General features: G+C 37.8%; 1 protein-coding gene across 1 annotated transcript; it reads right to left on the bottom strand.

Moving 5' to 3' along the window:
• Nucleotides 1-341: 341 nt before the first annotated feature.
• On the bottom strand, nucleotides 342-18,753 carry LOC128163562 (esterase OVCA2-like). The gene is made up of 8 exons (XM_052827191.1): nucleotides 18,709-18,753; nucleotides 4,755-4,777; nucleotides 4,001-4,071; nucleotides 3,672-3,746; nucleotides 3,175-3,293; nucleotides 2,584-2,665; nucleotides 2,191-2,331; nucleotides 342-623 (listed from the first exon to the last, which is right to left on the bottom strand). Exons 1-8 carry the CDS (start codon nucleotides 18,715-18,717, stop codon nucleotides 469-471), a joined length of 675 nt encoding a protein of 224 aa, XP_052683151.1. The 5' UTR covers nucleotides 18,718-18,753; the 3' UTR covers nucleotides 342-468.
• Nucleotides 18,754-18,784: the final 31 nt, after the last annotated feature.

The raw sequence follows: 18,784 nt of genomic DNA, 5'->3' as shown, positions 1-18,784 counted from the left end.
TATGGAGTACATGTATCATTGAGATAGAGAGCTGAAATGTTTTAAGGGGGCTGGGGGTGGCTGCCATTTTAGACAATATTGACCTCCTTTTAAAGAAGAGCTCCATATAAAGATAATGGAAAATGATCAAATTTTATATTAAAATATATGAAATTTTTCTTTACTAAAAAGTAGTTGACAACTTCAGAACTCACATATAAAATTTTCAGCTAAATCTGATGGTTTTTATATCATATTATATTTTGACCCCCTAGCCTCCTTAAATACATTGTCCCCTATCCCTGTCTTTTTGTCTTCTCTATATAATAATCATCATTAACGGGGTGAAAGAATCAAACAAATTATATTTTTTCTCACTTATTTATGCCATTATCACTGACGTGTAACAGACATTTAAAAAAATAAATACAATCAAACATACACAGATACACGAGAAATGACAAAATCACAAGACTTAGAAATCCTCAGTTATTTAGTCTCTTGCTCCTTCTTTTTATCAATGAATGGTTGTAGGAATTCTATGTAGGCCTTTTTCTGTGGTCCTGATACGGGGATAAAGTGACCACCGGCATGCTCTAGAACCTTGGGCTCCACGAAATACTGCAACAAATCCTCGCTCATCTCTACCAAAAATAAAGAAGAAAAAATATACAGATTTATATGATTGATGAATTCCTAGCTCTCTGATCCAACAATCTAGAAAAAAAATAAAAAGTTCTATTATATGATTGATTAAAATCTAGCTCTCTCATTTGCTGATATCCAACGCTCTAGAAAAATAGAATGTTAAACAGCTGTATTCACCAGCATTGACCTAGGAGGTCAATATTATATAAATAGTGCCTGTTTGGGAGGGTAACAGTTGAAATTGACACCCCGAGAAAACCATTGTCAACCGACGCGAAGCGGAGGTTGACAATGGTTTTCGAGGGGTGTCAATTTCAACTGTTATCCTCCCAAACAGGCCCTATTTATTTTGTTATACTGAATGTCTTTTTAAGAAAATTTTACTGCTTTTATATAGGAATAACGTGAATTCTACAGCGAACCGTACGCACATAATTTTCGCGCATGTAACATTTTTTAATGTTACCCGTTGCTAAGTGCTTTGCTAATGCTGAGGGTAATAGAAAGGATTATGAACTGCGTCTTAACCAATCAGATTTCAGTATTTAACATGAAAGTATAAAAATATATAAATAGTGCCTGTTTGGGAGGGTTAGAGTTGAAATTGACACCCCGAGAAAACCATTGTCAACCAACGCGAAGCGGAGGTTGACAATGGTATTCGAGGGGTGTCAATTTCATCTTTTACCCTCCCAAACAGGCACTATTTATTTTATTACACTGAATGTCTTAATTTTAAAGAAAACTTTACTCCTTTTATATAGGAATGACGTGAATTCTATGGCGAACAGTACGCGCATGATTTACGCGCAGGTAACAATTCGTTGTGTTACCCGTTGCCAAGTGTGTTGCTAACGCCGAGAGTAATACAACGAATTATCAACTGCGCCTTAACCAATCAGAATTGAGTATTTAACATGAAATATAATAAAACATTTTATTTTCTCTACATCGGACTGAAATTGATCATCCAGAAAAAACTTATTTCTGAATCAATGGAAACAACAAAATCATTAATTCCTATATACTGTAAAACATATTTAGTACAAACATGGATATAGCAAATTTTTGGATATAGTGAAGTTTTAGGAAGTCCCAAGCAAAATTCTAAAGAAACCCTTGTAAAGGTTTACAATTTAGAAATCATGTTTATAAATATGATTCGACAACAAATTGATTTTGAGCCCTGTTAAGAGAAAATCAAAATTTACATCTTTTACAACAAACTGTCTTTAAGTTATAGTTTTAAAAGTCAATACAGAACATGTAATTCCAACTTTCATAATTGTTTGAATTAATTTATGTCTACAAATATCTTTCAATTTACAATGAAAAATACATTAGATTTGCTAAAGTAACTTTATTTAATGCCTCAATAAACACAAATGGTTGTCATGTTGAATAAAAAATGTATACATGTTTAGCGAATTCTCTCTATTTATTATTACTAATTCATTATAGGGATATAATAAATCATGAACATGACATGGTAATAATGTTGCCCATAGGGCTTTGCTTTAACAATGTTTGCCTGTTATTTTATGTCAATCATTTATTTTTTACCTTTGGGAATGACCTTGTCTGTATCTCCAAACACATGCAGGGATGGAGTGGTTATGGGTTTGAGGTATAAACTGTCGTGTTGCTTCTGGCGACTTTTGAATCCTGCCACAAGTATCACAAAGTCAAATTGATACGGACCATCTAAAAATAAAACAACAACTGACATAGTTCAATAAAAGTGCCATAACTCCCAGAAATCTAAACAAATCCCATTTTATTTTTATTTTTTTTTGCAAATATACATATAAACACAATATGTTCCTACGTTGCATGTATAAACCACAAAATTTCAAGAACTTTCGTTTTTTAGCTCTTCAGTATTTACAATGGACAGCAAGCATTTGATCTACATTCAATTTAATTGTGACAGTCCAGATTTTCAGCCAAGCTTACCTGGCTCTTGTTCTTTGAGGCCACAGATCAGTGATACCATGGTCGCTCCCTGACTGAATGCTAGAATACCATCAAAGGGGCCCTGTGAAACATGACATCAATTGAGGAATCAGAACCAATAAAATTGTGGTGGCTTGTATTTTGTAGAATTAAGGGTGCCATTCATACAAATAATATCTTTAGGTTACCAAACATATTATTAAACATAGTTTTTATATTTTATAACTACTTGTTAATCCATGAATTTATATCAGTTGTACAGTGGTCATTTTCTGACCTTATTAAAGGTCTTGTTTGACCCCGTACTGAAGTCATTTTCTGACCCTGTACAGAAGTAATTCTTTGGCCCAATACAGAGGTTATTTTCTGACCTTCTTGAAGGTAATTTTCTGACCCTGTACAGAGGTCATTATCTGACCTTGAATTAACAGAGGTCATATTCTGACCCTGCTAAGAAGTAATTTTGTGACCCTGAACATATTTACAGCGCTTAGGTCATTTTCTCACCGTTCAACATTAAAAGAGGCCTTTTTCTGATGTTTCATGTATCAAAGGCCATTTTGTGACCCTGTACAAAGGTTATTTTCTGACCTGTTCTATGAGGGCTTTTTTGATGACTTCCACTGACTCATCATACCCCTTACAACATTCTGTGTAGTCCTGGGCCATGTAGCTGTCATCTGGAGCCGAGAACCACCACCCTCGCTGATCTACAATGACAGGTCAAGGTCATTCCTCTTATATATCTGGTATACACAGAGGTCAACAACGCAGCCAATAAATACACAAGGTAAATTTAATCCTCTAAATAATACCAAATACAGGATTATTAAATATCTTCTTCTATGTCATTGGTTAATCCAAAGAGGAGTGAAATTGTTTCTTGATGCCGCAAGAGTAGATCTAATGCAGTACATGTATTGCTTTTGATTAATAATATACATAGACATGTGACCAAAGTGAACATACATCTGCCAGCACACCAAAAGAAATTTAAATTGGGAATCCTTAATAATTTAAGGGGGGGTTTCCTTTCCATGCTTTCATAGATGCATGAGGAGCTAGACCATTTTGTCGTTTTGATTTACCGGCATTGTTTGTGGCTCCATTTTCTTCCTCAGCACCCTCTAATGGTGGCACTTGATTAGGAGCTGATATAAAAACTGCACAGACAAAACATGAATTAGGGAAAAAATTAAAATCAAATCAAATTTCATCTTGATGACACTGATCATGGTAATCAATTTAAGAATAGACTGGAAAATAATTGTAAGATCAGTTTAAATTTTTTCTCTAAAAATGTGTACATCGTTTATTGGGTCTTAAACATTTGCTTTTGAAACCTATAAATATAGTTACTGTTAATTTTGAGGTACACAGCATATGAAATATTTTCATAATCATATTTGATTTTTACCTAGATCTGCATATTTCTTGAGAACCTTTCTTAATGCCCCAGTTCTTTCTCTGAAACTCTGGTCATTCTGTCTACAATAAAAAGAAAGAAGCAACTTCAAGTCTAAATTAATGTACCTTGCAAAACGTTGTGTCCCTTTATGGGGACAAGCACCCATGAATAATTGCAAATAATCAAAGGAACAATATTTCTCTGTGCTTAGCCAAACACATGGGTGTCCTGCAATGATTTCTTTTTTGTTTTGTTTTTTTTTTCTCTTAATGTACTGGAAGCCTCACCCTGTGGCAATCAAACTATAAGATGGAGCCAACTGATTAAGTTAAAGACTCAAGAACTACATGTACAGAGGCTTCTGTTTGAAACTCTCAAAGACTTGAGTACATGTACTACTGGAGTACATGTATTGTATTTAAACTCACATTGAGTTCACTCCACGGAAGAAAAAAAAAGAAGACAGTGGCCTATGTGCACATTTTTTAGGTTTTGAAAAGTATCTATAATTTTTGCCACCAAAATAAATGAGTATTAATTCTTGACATGTTTACAGAATTGTTTTTATACTGAAAGGCTTCTACCGCAAAGTCTGCAAGATACCTGTACAGTGTATAGGTACGCTGTGCATTTTAATTATGGCTTTGTTAAGTCCCTTTGAAAATATGCATGAAAAAACTTATTTGTTATAAATGAGATGTTAAACAAATGATGAGGGATTGATTGAGTAAGATTCAATTCACTGAATGATAATTCACCCCACCTGTATCCATGGATGCATAAAATCTGAAAGTGAGAAAAAAATTGCAATAAAATAACATACATGCATCATTATATCATTAACTATCTTTACAAACTAATTTCATGTGCCATTTAATATAGTAATAGGAAAGGAGGAATGAGCATATAGATACACTGAAAACATATTGTTGGAACAGAAATGGAAGTGGAACCCGTGACCTCTGCAACTCTAGTTAGGAGCTCTACCACTGAGCTACCCAGGCCGGTATCCACAAATCATAGAGCCCGAACTACTACAATACTTTACTTGTCAGTTGTATTTCTCAATCTCATTAGTTACCAAAGTTCAAAACTCAACACTGGCAGTAACGATGTGAAACAATGTGCTTTATTTATCAACAAATAGTATAGATTGAAACATACTGTGTCACATGTATCTATACACTTGTTATTCATTGATCGTTGTGTGACAATATAAATCTTTGGTTTTTCTAATATCTATTACATATATTGAAATGATTATGCTAATCAAAATAGTAAACTATTGGTACAAATAATATCAAACGTAAACGACCAAAGTCAAGCTACTCAGCAATAAGCTACTCAGCAATAACGAAGTTTGTTTACATTTATCGACTATATAGACGGAATTTTCCGATCCCGATTTAAAAAAAAATTTCTAAACTGAGAGCCTAGCGCCCAAACTAGGACTTGTGACACCCAGGTGACACCGGATTCTTGGGGGCACGGGTGTCCCCCCGGGATCCCCGGTCCCAAAACGGGCAATATTAACACCGATTTCTGGCGCCAGGGCGCTGAGTAGACCCTATCATACTGCTAAATAGGGAGTCTAAACTGAGCGCCTAGCGCCCAAACTAGGACTTGTGACACCCAGGTGACACCGGATTCTTGGGGGCACGGGTGTCCCCCCGGGATCTCCGGTCCCAAAACGGGCAATATTAACACCGATTTCTGGCGCCAGGGCGCTGAGTAGACCCTATCATACTGCTAAATAGGGAGTCTAAACTGAGCGCCTAGCGCCCAAACTAGGACTTGTGACACCCAGGTGACACCGGATTCTTGGGGGCACGGGTGTCCCCCCGGGATCCCCGGTCCCAAAACGGGCAATATTAACACCGATTTCTGGCGCCAGGGCGCTGAGTAGACCCTATCATACTGCTAAATAGGGAGTCTAAACTGAGCGCCTAGCGCCCAAACTAGGACTTGTGACACCCAGGTGACACCGGATTCTTGGGGGCACGGGTGTCCCCCCGGGATCCCCGGTCCCAAAACGGGCAATATTAACACCGATTTCTGGCGCCAGGGCGCTGAGTAGACCCTATCATACTGCTAAATAGGGAGTGTAAACTGAGCGCCTAGCGCCCAAACTAGGACTTGTGACACCCAGGTGACACCGGATTCTTGGGGGCACGGGTGTCCTCTCGGGATCCCCGGTCCCAAAACGGGCAATATTAACACCGATTTCTGGCGCCAGGGCGCTGAGTAGACCCTATCATACTGCTAAATAGGGAGTCTAAACTGAGCGCCTAGCGCCCAAACTAGGACTTGTGACACCCAGGTGACACCGGATTCTTGGGGGCACGGGTGTCCCCCCGGGATCCCCGGTCCCAAAACGGGCAATATTAACACCGATTTCTGGCGCCAGGGCGCTGAGTAGACCCTATCATACTGCTAAATAGGGAGTCTAAACTGAGCGCCTAGCGCCCAAACTAGGACTTGTGACACCCAGGTGACACCGGATTCTTGGGGGCACGGGTGTCCCCCCGGGATCCCCGGTCCCAAAACGGGCAATATTAACACCGATTTCTGGCGCCAGGGCGCTGAGTAGACCCTATCATACTGCTAAATAGGGAGTCTAAACTGAGCGCCTAGCGCCCAAACTAGGACTTGTGACACCCAGGTGACACCGGATTCTTGGGGGCACGGGTGTCCCCCCGGGATCCCCGGTCCCAAAACGGGCAATATTAACACCGATTTCTGGCGCCAGGGCGCTGAGTAGACCCTATCATACTGCTAAATAGGGAGTCTAAACTGAGCGCCTAGCGCCCAAACTAGGACTTGTGACACCCAGGTGACACCGGATTCTTGGGGGCACGGGTGTCCCCCCCGGGATCCCCGGTCCCAAAACGGGCAATATTAACACCGATTTCTGGCGCCAGGGCGCTGAGTAGACCCTATCATACTGCTAAATAGGGAGTCTAAACTGAGCGCCTAGCGCCCAAACTAGGACTTGTGACACCCAGGTGACACCGGATTCTTGGGGGCACGGGTGTCCCCCCCGGGATCCCCGGTCCCAAAACGGGCAATATTAACACCGATTTCTGGCGCCAGGGCGCTGAGTAGACCCTATCATACTGCTAAATAGGGAGTCTAAACTGAGCGCCTAGCGCCCAAACTAGGACTTGTGACACCCAGGTGACACCGGATTCTTGGGGGCACGGGTGTCCCCCCGGGATCCCCGGTCCCAAAACGGGCAATATTAACACCGATTTCTGGCGCCAGGGCGCTGAGTAGACCCTATCATACTGCTAAATAGGGAGTCTAAACTAGGCGTGTGGTTTTTATTATAAAAATATAGTCCTTCTGATTTGTTACGAAAGGTTCATAATTATTTCGTTTTATATTTAATGAAAGATATTTTGATATATATAATTAATGATATCTTGTGATTTATGTTAATTGTTTGCATAAATTTGTGTTTTTCATTTTAACGAACTATTTTGTTGTCCTACCGATTCTATTTTTAGATCGGGTTTTTCCTGCTTCTGACGGTGATGCATTGAATTTTTTATTGAATGTTTCGTGATCATTTTGGAGACCTTTAATATATATTTTGTTATTTTTTAGATGGTTTAATTTTAATGCACTTATTCATTTTCAAGACAAATATTAATGAATCAAAATAACAAATTAATCGAAAGGTTTTAATTTAATTAAATTAATTTTTCCCAAATAAATAAGTAAAATGGTTTAATTCTATTGTTAATACTGTAAATTGATTTAAATGATACGATTTATTTTAGCGTGTAAGTAGTGTAATTTTTATAGAATTTACTTGCACAGTGGATATCAAAATTTTTCAATGTTGAATATTGATACCAAAAGGCAAGAATATTATACCCTGTATTTAATTTTAACAGCTTGAATTTCTTTCTTATCTCTGGTGACCTGCGTCCATTGAAAATCTTGTTGAGAATTGACCCCAATTACAAAGGTTTGAATTGTCTTTGAACTGGAACTTGTTTTACTTAATTTAAATAAATAAACATATAATTAAAACTCTCAGACACAATTTCTCGTGGTTATGTCAAAGGGATGTCTGACATTCTGAAGCACTTAATATAACAATTTCATTGACGAAATTTTTCAAACTCTGAAAAATCTACAGGGAGGGACTGACTGCACCTAATACCTACCCTTACGAATGTAATCATCTGTTTGCTTGAGAAAAACTTATTTAATAAATTAAATTGAAGAAAAATTGCATGATCGTCAAACTGTACTACAACTAAGTTGCTACATGTTGATATTCTTTAATGCATAATTTTTATTTATAGAAAAAACCGGGTATTTTTTCAATCTTGTTCATCATACATGTTTATAGTATATACATGTAACATGTAAACGTTTTACATAGTACTTTAAACTACCAAAAAAATACCGATTTATAAGATGAATATTGATAGTTACATGTACTATACATGTAGCATTGTAAAGGAATGAGTATGCATGGAAGTGTACATGCAGCATGTTTCAAAACTAATGTATACGAAATCCGTTTATTTTGCTGTAAATTTACTCAGATGAATATCATAATGACAATTTTTTAAATATACAGTTTATTGGGTGTAAGAACACAATTCACAATATCAAATACAACAGTTAATTTTGTATTTACACACATCAGAAAAATGTACAATAATTCTGAGAGTTTCCATTCACTGGGTACGTGTTAATATAAAATAAAAATAAAAATAATGAAGTATTGTAAAGTTTATATTTATACACTTGGTCAATTATAAGAAAGGGGATATTCCTTGACAGAATCTTACATTTAGTTCATGTAACCATATAAACCAATAGAAGAATTGTTCTTATTAAGAGGGTTCGATGGTCGCGGCCATTTTTAGACTGTTTTGATCTCCTTTGGAGGAAGAACTCTATATGAAATATAGGGAAATACTCAAATTTAAAAGGATGCATGCATGGATTTTTCTAAATTGTTATTTATAGCTAGTAGATAAATCATATTTTAAAATCTTAGGAAGATCTGAGGGTTATTTTGTTGAGCATCTAAAGATACATGTTTAAAAAAATTAAAAATCACTAAACATAGCGAAAAAGAAAGCACTCAACCGTAACTATACCTTAGTTTAAGCACGCTTTGTTTGAATACAAGAATCATTAACTCTGTGTTACCTGAAACAAGTGCCACGTAAAAACATAGGTAATCACAGATTACAAAGCTCACCGAGTTGAGACATCACCCTTCTGAGATAACACCTTTATGAGACCACCTTTATCATATTATATGAAAATCATACTTTATGATCTTGGATATTCATGGATTTTGTTTTGACACAATATCATATATCATCTGTTAAAAAATGGTATGATAATCAAATGTTCATATGTTAATCAATACAAAAATATAAAATTAAATATTGCATCCTATCTTATTTACAATATATATCATATAATACAATAAAATACCGAAATAAACAATGCTATGATATTGTAACGTATGATATGACATTGTATTGTGTTATACATTATTGCATTTGATCACATAATACAATATTATACAATATTGCATCATAATATACAATACTAGACATAACAATATTATGATACAATATCATATAATAAAATATCAAAAAAATTGATACAATATCACATCGTATCATATAACTTTTTATAATATAACATATGATATTATATTGTATCATATTAAAAAATATTGTTTCATATCATACAATGCTATATTATAGTAATCATGTTATATCATTTATCAACAAACATATCTATCTATGGAGCAGGTTTGAGTGAGGTAGGAGATTTCTTTAGCATCCTTGATAATGGAGATCAGGCTCTGCATCTGAAGCAATCTCTGCGTTTCATTTATTATATAGTTAAATCAACTATGCAAGCTATCATCTATAAAACATGTGACCTGTTCAAAAAAAACTAAACCTCATCCAGCATCCGAAACCTATGGCTCAGATTCAGCATTCAAGCCTGTCAGGTGCATCAGTATCATAAGACGCATCATCCATGCAATAACTAAGAAATCATCATCAGAGGGCACTAGCAATTAAAACCTTAACCAGCTCTAAAACCTAAACCTCCTCAAGCATCTGAAACCTATAGCTCAGATTCAGCACTCAAGCCTGCCTGGTGCATCAGTATTATAAGACACACCATCCATGCAAGTTTAGTGAAGTTAGGACCTGTAATAACTTAGATTTTGCTATCAAAGGGCACCTGCAACAAAAACTTTAACCTGCTCCAAAACCTCCTCCAGCATCCGAAACCTATAGCTCAGATTCAGCACTCAAGCTTGTCTGGTGCATCAGTATTATAAGACACACCATCCATGCAAGTTTGGTGAAGTACAGACCTGCAGTAACTTAGATATTGCTATCAAAGGGCACCTGCAACAAAAACTTTAACCTGGTCAAACAACCTTAACCTCCTCCAGCATCTGAAATTTAGAACTCAGATTAAGCATCCAAGTCTTTCAAGTCCATAAGTAGGTCCAGATGCATCATCTATGCAAGTTTGGTGAAGATAGGACAAGTAATAGCTTAGATACAGGACCTGCAACAAAAACTTTAACCAGGTCCGGACGCCGACGCCGACACCAACGCCGAGGGTATAGCATAAGCTCCCCTTGACTTCGTCTCGGTGAGCTAATAAATCATGCCCTGCAAAAATTTTGCGTTTGCCTTTCCAGAAAGGGCATCTATAGGAAATGGTACAATTGTGGGAGAAGTGCTGCAAAGTAGCAATTAATTCTTTGCAAAGAACGTGTGCATTGGTGACATTTTATGCAAAAAATGCAGTAGGTAGGTTTATAGATTAGAGAAAAATGTAGATTGGTCAGTTAGACAATTGACAACAATTGCTAGTTCTATAAATGAATAACTGACAATATTCTATCATTCGATCCTGTTCAAGCTGTAGGGCTTTATTTCAGTATCGACACAATGACATTTTTCGAAATTAAATGTATCATCCCCAAAGAAATTAGTTGTAAAACGGGATTAGAAACGTCTTTACCGCCACGTTTACATTTACTTCAGAAAATATCATGCATGTTTTGAAAAAATTGCAAATTTTGCCTTATCCTTCCACATTAAGGACCACATCGCGTACAATTGTTGTGGAATAGATAAGTTCAAATTCAAAATTAAAAAACATATTGTAAAAACATTGCTAATGATTAAAGCAAATGAATGTGTTCTTGCTGATACGGATCTGTTTCATAAATTTTGATTTATCATGTTCAAAACTGAATGAGGAAAAAAAATACTCGTATACCCGATTTTTACCGTCATTGGGGACACGGCATAAGTTAGAATTACATTATCGTAATTATAATCATATACGGGAATGAAGTAAAGTAAAACATTCATTATTTTTGGGAGTTGATTTTTAATCAACTCTCCTATGCAGTCACGCGGACAAACCGAAAGTGAAACAGTGTTTGGACCTCAGCACAAATCATTGCTCCTGACAAGACTAAGTTCTTGAAAATAATTGATGAATTCGATGAAATGTTTGCTCAAGCATTGTTTTTCAAGGAAACTTATTTACAAATACCTTAAAAATAGTCAGATTTTAAATGGTACGAACAATTTAAATATTTTTGTATTCGTATGTATTCCTACGCCAGAGTTCAATATAGTCTCGTTCAACTCGACGCTCGGCTGTCTCCGTAAACCCTTGTCGGAGATTTACGGTGTCAGCCGAGCGTTTGGTTGAAGGAGACTAGAGTTCAATATTGCTTGGATCCATACAATTTTCGAGAAATATATCTACCACTGAGACATACTTTGATTGAATTAATTTTATCTTTAAATATTATGTAACATGATTCATATGGAGGTTTCTCGACATTCTAGTCGAAAAAGTTCAAAAATTCATATTATAAAAATATGCGTAATTTAAATTAGAAACTACGTATACATATACTTGTCATGCAAAATAACATATTATTGATTTTAAAATAAATAAACATCGACAAAATCAACTCCCTTCAGTTCTTCAGTACTTTGATTTAAAGATGTTGTGTTAATGTTTCAATAGATGCATAAAACGATCTTTAAAATCGCGTCACGCGAGACTTTCGATAGTTGCTATTATGTCCCTTGTTGTAAATAAACGTATAAAAAGTACAAGTATCGTTTTATAGAAAGTAAACTGAAAATAAAATTTAAAGATAATAAAGTAAAAAAAAAAGCGCCCATACTCATACTGCTCGGACAAAGACTGTGGAACTTTTTTTTTCAATCACTATGCATTATGAGAACTGGAACCCAACAGTTTAATGTGTATGGCTTAGAATTAAGATATGCTATTTCCAAAGACAGAAACCAATACCGGCTTATAGGTCAATTCAATTGTAATAGACAATTGATCCTTTAGAACACAGCTAGGGTTATGAATATGAGGTATATCTTGTCAAACTTGTCAAAAGTGATTTATCAAATACATCTAATTACCTAAAGTTCTATGTGTTCCATGATGAGTTGTTCAAGTTTCAGCATTGTCTATAAAAAAAACCAATAAATCGACAAAACGAAAATCATTATGTACTGATGAATACAGGTACATGTATATGCATCCTGGGGGTGTTATACATTGATTTTAATCTTTACTGGGTTTCCATTAAATTTTTTTTATAAAAATTGAACCAAAAAGTTAAGGCGAAACCCTCCTATGGGGAAAACTACTTTATAGTACCCCCCCCCGCCCCAGGAGAAAAGGCTACTACGGTATATAGCAGGTTTTCCATGATATAGCAGGTTTTCCAGGGGGGGGGGGGGGGGGGACTATGGGGAGAAACTGCTCTACAACACCGGTTTCAAGAATCAAAATGCCACGCTGCAGGTCAGTTTTCAACGGACTAGGGTCTTTATTCAACACCTTTTGTCTCAATATTTAACGTTGAAAAATAATTATCGGGTCAATTTTGAACTCGTGTCAAAGCTTTTCTTATGCCCCCTTTTAACAAATCCTGGATCGTCCCTGACATATTATGTGTTCTTAGTACAAAGTTAAAAAATGCAGGATAATTTAAAAACAAGAAACAAAGAAGATGGGGGAACAAGATAGCGCAAATGCCTATTTGGTGTTGTCGTAAAAAAAAATTCAAATTATTTTTTTTTTCCAACCAAATATAGTAGATGATGTTATATTACAAGTTTACAAAGGCACAATCTCTAACTATATTCAGTTTTGAATATTTTAACAAACGATAAAAAAAATTATAAAGTTTTGTTGGTACATGTATCGAACCCACAACCTAAAAACCTTAGCTCTATAATGTTACCTAATGTCTGATGCTCTAACCACTGAGCCATTTCAATCACAACAAACTTCATTGTTATATGCTAAATGCAATTTCAACCACGAATTTACGGACTTGTGGTATGTCTTTAAAACGTTCAATTGTCGGGATATAAAATGACATTTTTAAAGTTTTTGTTGATTGACTGAAATCGGTTTGATTTCCTTTAAACCTTATATCGACTATGACAAAAATATGTAGCCTAGATCCACTCTATAAAAGAGAAGGCATTGAAGTTCTAAAAATGACACTATTTGGAGGTTTTGACACGCATACGCCAGTTTAAATCAACCTATTCTAAATATTTAACACATTTAAAGGTAATAAATCGATGTTGTGGTAAATACATATTGTTTTCAATAATTTAGAAAAAAATTATGAGATTTTATCATATTTTAATTTAAAGTTATATGTGGCGTATTTGGAGTAAAATTTTTGACATGAGTTTTAGTAAAAATATACATCATGCTTCTTGTAATTAGACGTTTCACAAACTCTAGGCCCGTAAAACATGTTCTTTCTTTAGTTATTTGTCTCTAAACTTTGCTACACGTCTGGTGAATATTAATGTGATCGGCCATTTGTAACGCCACTGCGCATGAGTGCGGGAAAACCTAGTATTGAAAACACGATGGAAGAACAGTTTGTTTACAAATTAGAATCACGTTTTTCATGTCTTAAATTAGATAATTCTTATATCATTGATACCCGAAGCATTATTATTCCATTATTCATTAATGTAGAACGATATAAATTGCTAATTGTGTGTAATAAAGATGAAACACTATTTTAGCATCAACGACACGGTAAAATGAGTGAATACCCCCTCTCCTGAGGGATGCATGTACTGAGAGTGTTTATTTATTCTTTATTCAAAAATTTCTATAAACGAAAATCCACTTGTGGACTGGTTCATAACTTATAAAGTAAAGACATGGAACAGATGGAGCATGTACGAACCTGACTAGCAAAACCCCTACAACTTCATGATAAAAACTTATGTTAATTCGGATTTAATTCCTATTCCATCAATCTACATGGTCTCCGATGACAATCTTCCCTTTGCTCATATCCTTGTTAGTCTGTCTCTTTTTTTTTTCTTGGCCAAATCTGTCAAACTTAACGGTAATAAAGCGAAAATAGTAAAAAAATTCTTTTGTTAATTTCTATATCTTTTTAACCTGATTGATATAAACTGCGTAATTTATTGTGAAGATGTATCTTTATTTGTTATACTTTCATGTTAAATACTGAAATCTGATTGGTTAAGACGCAGTTAATAATATTTACTATTACCCTCAGCGTTAGCAACGCACTTGGCAACGGGTAACATTAAAAAATGTTACATGCGCGAAAATTATGCGCGTACGGTTCGCTGTAGAATTCACGTTATTCCTATATAAAAGCAGTAAAATTTTCTTAAAAATTTTAAAAAACACATTCAGTATAACAAAATAAATAGTGCCTGTTTGGGAGGATAACAGTTGAAATTGACACCCCTCGAAAACCATTGTCAACCTCCGCTTCGCGTCGGTTGACAATGGTTTTCTCGGGGTGTCAATTTCAACTGTTACCCTCCCAAACAGGCACTATTTATATAATAACATATCGAAATCAATCAAATATTTCTGAGCATGAAAAAATACGCCACATATACCTTTAAAAGTATCTTATCTATCCCTATATAGGCAGTTTACACCTATATCTACCCATCTTCTTTGACACAAGCGTAAAAAAAATTGCCACAAACCAGTTATTCCTTTAATGAAAATACATTTGAAATGAAAAAGGTCAAGTTTTTGCATTATATGACAATATTCACTCACAGACTTATTGACAAAGATGTGTACATCGAGATCAGCATATACACATCCGTATATCATCATACGTGCATAAAAGATTATACGTCTTTACAGGTTATAGTTTGAAAAAAGTCAACAAGATAAATTTCAGAATTTTAAAACACTACAGAACACATCGAACACCTTTGTTACAAAAATAACTACATACTAAATACGTTTTGTAAAGCAAAATAATTTCCTTTTTAGTTGAATCCCTTTTTTGGTAATGATTTAATTGGAAAGTTAAAAAATACCACCACTTTTACTAAAATATGTTAAACTTTTTCTTATTTTTTTAAATATTAGAATTACGTATAATAAATTGTATAATAAAAAGAGTTGCCCCTCCCCCTACCTCCACACAACATTTTCTTGAGAGAATATAAAAACTAACGGAATTCACCTTTAAAAAAGTTAAGGTACAATCTGTCTGTTTGCTTGTTTGTTCGTTTGTTTTTGCTCGTCAAGAAATCAGACGTTACATAGAGAGTTATACAGGGAGTTTTATTTGGTCCCCCATTTACAAACACGAAAGACTGTACGCCTGAGAAGAAAGAACTAGTAGATAATTAATATTTTGTTAATGACGTGCATCTGTTTCAAAACTACGGTATGAGCAAAAACTTCCTAAACTTCTTAATAGGGTTTGAGCGACAGGTGCCCTGTTTAGACTCTGTATGGCAAAATAGGGTCAACGCAGCGTCCATGCGCCAGAAAACGGTGCTTATATTACCAATTATTTTTTGCCAGGGATTCCAATAGGATCCCCTTGCGCACTAAAATCTGATGTAACCAATGTAGCACAAGTCCTAGTTTAAACGCTAGGCATCCTATTTAGACTCAATATATAACGGAATATAGGGTCAACTCAGCGCCCTGGCGCCAGATATTGGTGCTTATAATGACTATTTTTGTGTCAGAAATCTCAAGGGGACACAAAGCCCCTGTACATCCGGTGTCATCTGAGTGATATAAGAACTGCTTTGGGTGCTAGGCGCTCTGTTTACACCCTCTATTTGACAATATGATAAGGTCAACTCAGTTTGATAGGGTCTACTCAGCGCCCTGGCGCCAGAAATCAGTGTTAATATCGCCCCTTTTTGGGACAGGAATCCCGGGGGGACACCCGTGCCCCCAAGAACCCGGTGTCACCTGGGTGTCACAAGTCCTAGTTTGGGCGCTAGGCGCTCTGTTTAGATTCTCTATTAAACAGAATGATAGGGTCTACTCAGCGCCTTGGCGCCAGAAATCGGTGTTAATATCGCCCCTTTTTGGGACGGGAATCCTGGGGGGACACCCGTGCCCCCAAGAATCCGGTGTTCTCTGGGTGTCACAAGTCCTAGTTTGGGCGCTAGGCGCTCTGTTTAGACTCTCTATTAAACAGAATGATAGGGTCTACTCAGCGCCATGGTGCCAGAAATCGGTGTTAATATCGCCCCTTTTTGGGACGAGAATCCTTTGGAGACACCCGTGCCCCCAAGAACCCGGTGTCCTCTGGGTGTCACAAGTCCTAGTTTAGGCGCTAGGCGCTCTGTTTAGACTCTCTATTAAACAGAATGATAGGGTCTACTCAGCGCCCTGGCGCCAGAAATCAGTGTTAATATCGCCTTTTTTTGGGACGGGAATCCCGGGGGGACACCCGTGCCCCCAAGAACCCGGTGTCCTCTGGGTGTCACAAGTCCTAGTTTGGGCGCTAGGCGCTCTGTTTAGACTCTCTATTAAACAGAATGATAGGGTCTACTCAGCGCCTTGGCGCCAGAAATCGGTGTTAATATCGCCCCTTTTTGGGACGAGAATCCTTTGGAGACACCCGTGCCCCCAAGAATTCGGTGTCCTCTGGGTGTCACAAGTCCTAGTTTAGGCGCTAGGCGCTCTGTTTAGACTCTCTATTAAAAAGAATGATAGGGTCTACTCAGCGCCCTGGCGCCAGAAATCAGTGTTAATATCGCCTTTTTTTGGGACGGGAATCCCGGGGGGACACCCGTGCCCCCAAGAACCCGGTGTCCTCTGGGTGTCACAAGTCCTAGTTTGGGCGCTAGGCGCTCTGTTTAGACTCTCTATTAAACAGAATGATAGGGTCTACTCAGCGCCTTGGCGCCAGAAATCGGTGTTAATATCGCCCCTTTTTGGCACGGGAATCCTGGGGGGACACCCTTGCCCCCAAGAATCCGGTGTCCTCTGGGTGTCACAAGTCCTAGTTTGGGCGCTAGGCGCTCTGTTTAGACTCTCTATTAAACAGAATGATAGCGTCTACTCAGCGCCCTGGCGCCAGAAATCGGTGTTAATATCGCCTTTTTTTTGGGACGGGAATCCGGGGGGGACACCCGTGCCCCCAAGAACCCGGTGTCCTCTGGGTGTCACAAGTCCTAGTTTGGGCGCTAGGCGCTCTGTTTAGACTCTCTATTAAACAGAATGATAGGGTCTACTCAGCGCCCTGGCGCCAGAAATCGGTGTTAATATCGCCCCTTTTTGGGACGGGAATCCCGGGGGGACACCCGTGCCCCCAAGAATCCGGTGTTCTCTGGGTGTCACAAGTCCTAGTTTAGGCGCTAGGCGCTCTGTTTAGACTCTCTATTAAACAGAATGAAAGGGTCTACTCAGCGCCATGGCGCCAGAAATCGGTGTTAATATCGCCCCTTTTTGGGACGAGAATCCTTTGGAGACACCCGTGCCCCCAAGAATTCGGTGTCCTCTGGGTGTCACAAGTCCTAGTTTGGGCGCTAGGCGCTCTGTTTAGACTCTCTATTAAACAGAATGATAGGGTCTACTCAGCGCCCTGGCGCCAGAAATCAGTGTTAATATCGCCTTTTTTGGGACGGGAATCCCGGGGGGACACCCGTGCCCCCAAGAACCCGGTGTCCTCTGGGTGTCACAAGTCCTAGTTTGGGCGCTAGGCGCTCTGTTTAGACTCTCTATTAAACAGAATGATAGGGTCTACTCAGCGCCTTGGCGCCAGAAATCGGTGTTAATATCGCCCCTTTTTGGCACGGGAATCCTGGGGGGACACCCGTGCCCCCAAGAATCCGGTGTCCTCTGGGTGTCACAAGTCCTAGTTTGGGCGCTAGGCGCTCTGTTTAGATTCTCTATTAAACAGAATGATAGCGTCTACTCAGCGCCCTGGCGCCAGAAATCGGTGTTAATATCGCCCCTTTTTGGGACGGGAATCCCGGGGGGACACCCGTGCCCCCAAGAATCCGGTGTTCTCTGGGTGTCACAAGTCCTAGTTTGGGCGCTAGGCGCTCTGTTTAGACTCTCTATTAAACAGAATGATAGCGTCTACTCAGCGCCCTTGCGCCAGAAATCGGTGTTAATATCGCCCCTTTTTGGGACGGGAATCCCGGGGGGACACCCGTGCCCCCAAGAATCCGGTGTTCTCTGGGTGTCACAAGTCCTAGTTTGGGCGCTAGGCGCCTTGTATATGATTATTTTTTTCAATCGGGATCGGTAAATTCTGTTTATATAGTCGATAAATGTAAACAAATTTCGTTATTGCTGAGTAGCTTATTGCTGAGTAGCTTGACTTTGGTACGTAAACGCGCCTTCAGCATGCTTGGAGACAAAACGAAAGTAGAACATAAAAGTCGAAAGTATTGCTTTCCGCTTTCTTTTTAACAT

Source organism: Crassostrea angulata, chromosome 9 (assembly GCF_025612915.1).
Source record: "Crassostrea angulata isolate pt1a10 chromosome 9, ASM2561291v2, whole genome shotgun sequence".
In the NCBI taxonomy this organism is placed as follows: domain Eukaryota; kingdom Metazoa; phylum Mollusca; class Bivalvia; order Ostreida; family Ostreidae; genus Magallana; species Magallana angulata.
This window is presented reverse-complemented; position numbering and strand designations above follow the sequence as displayed.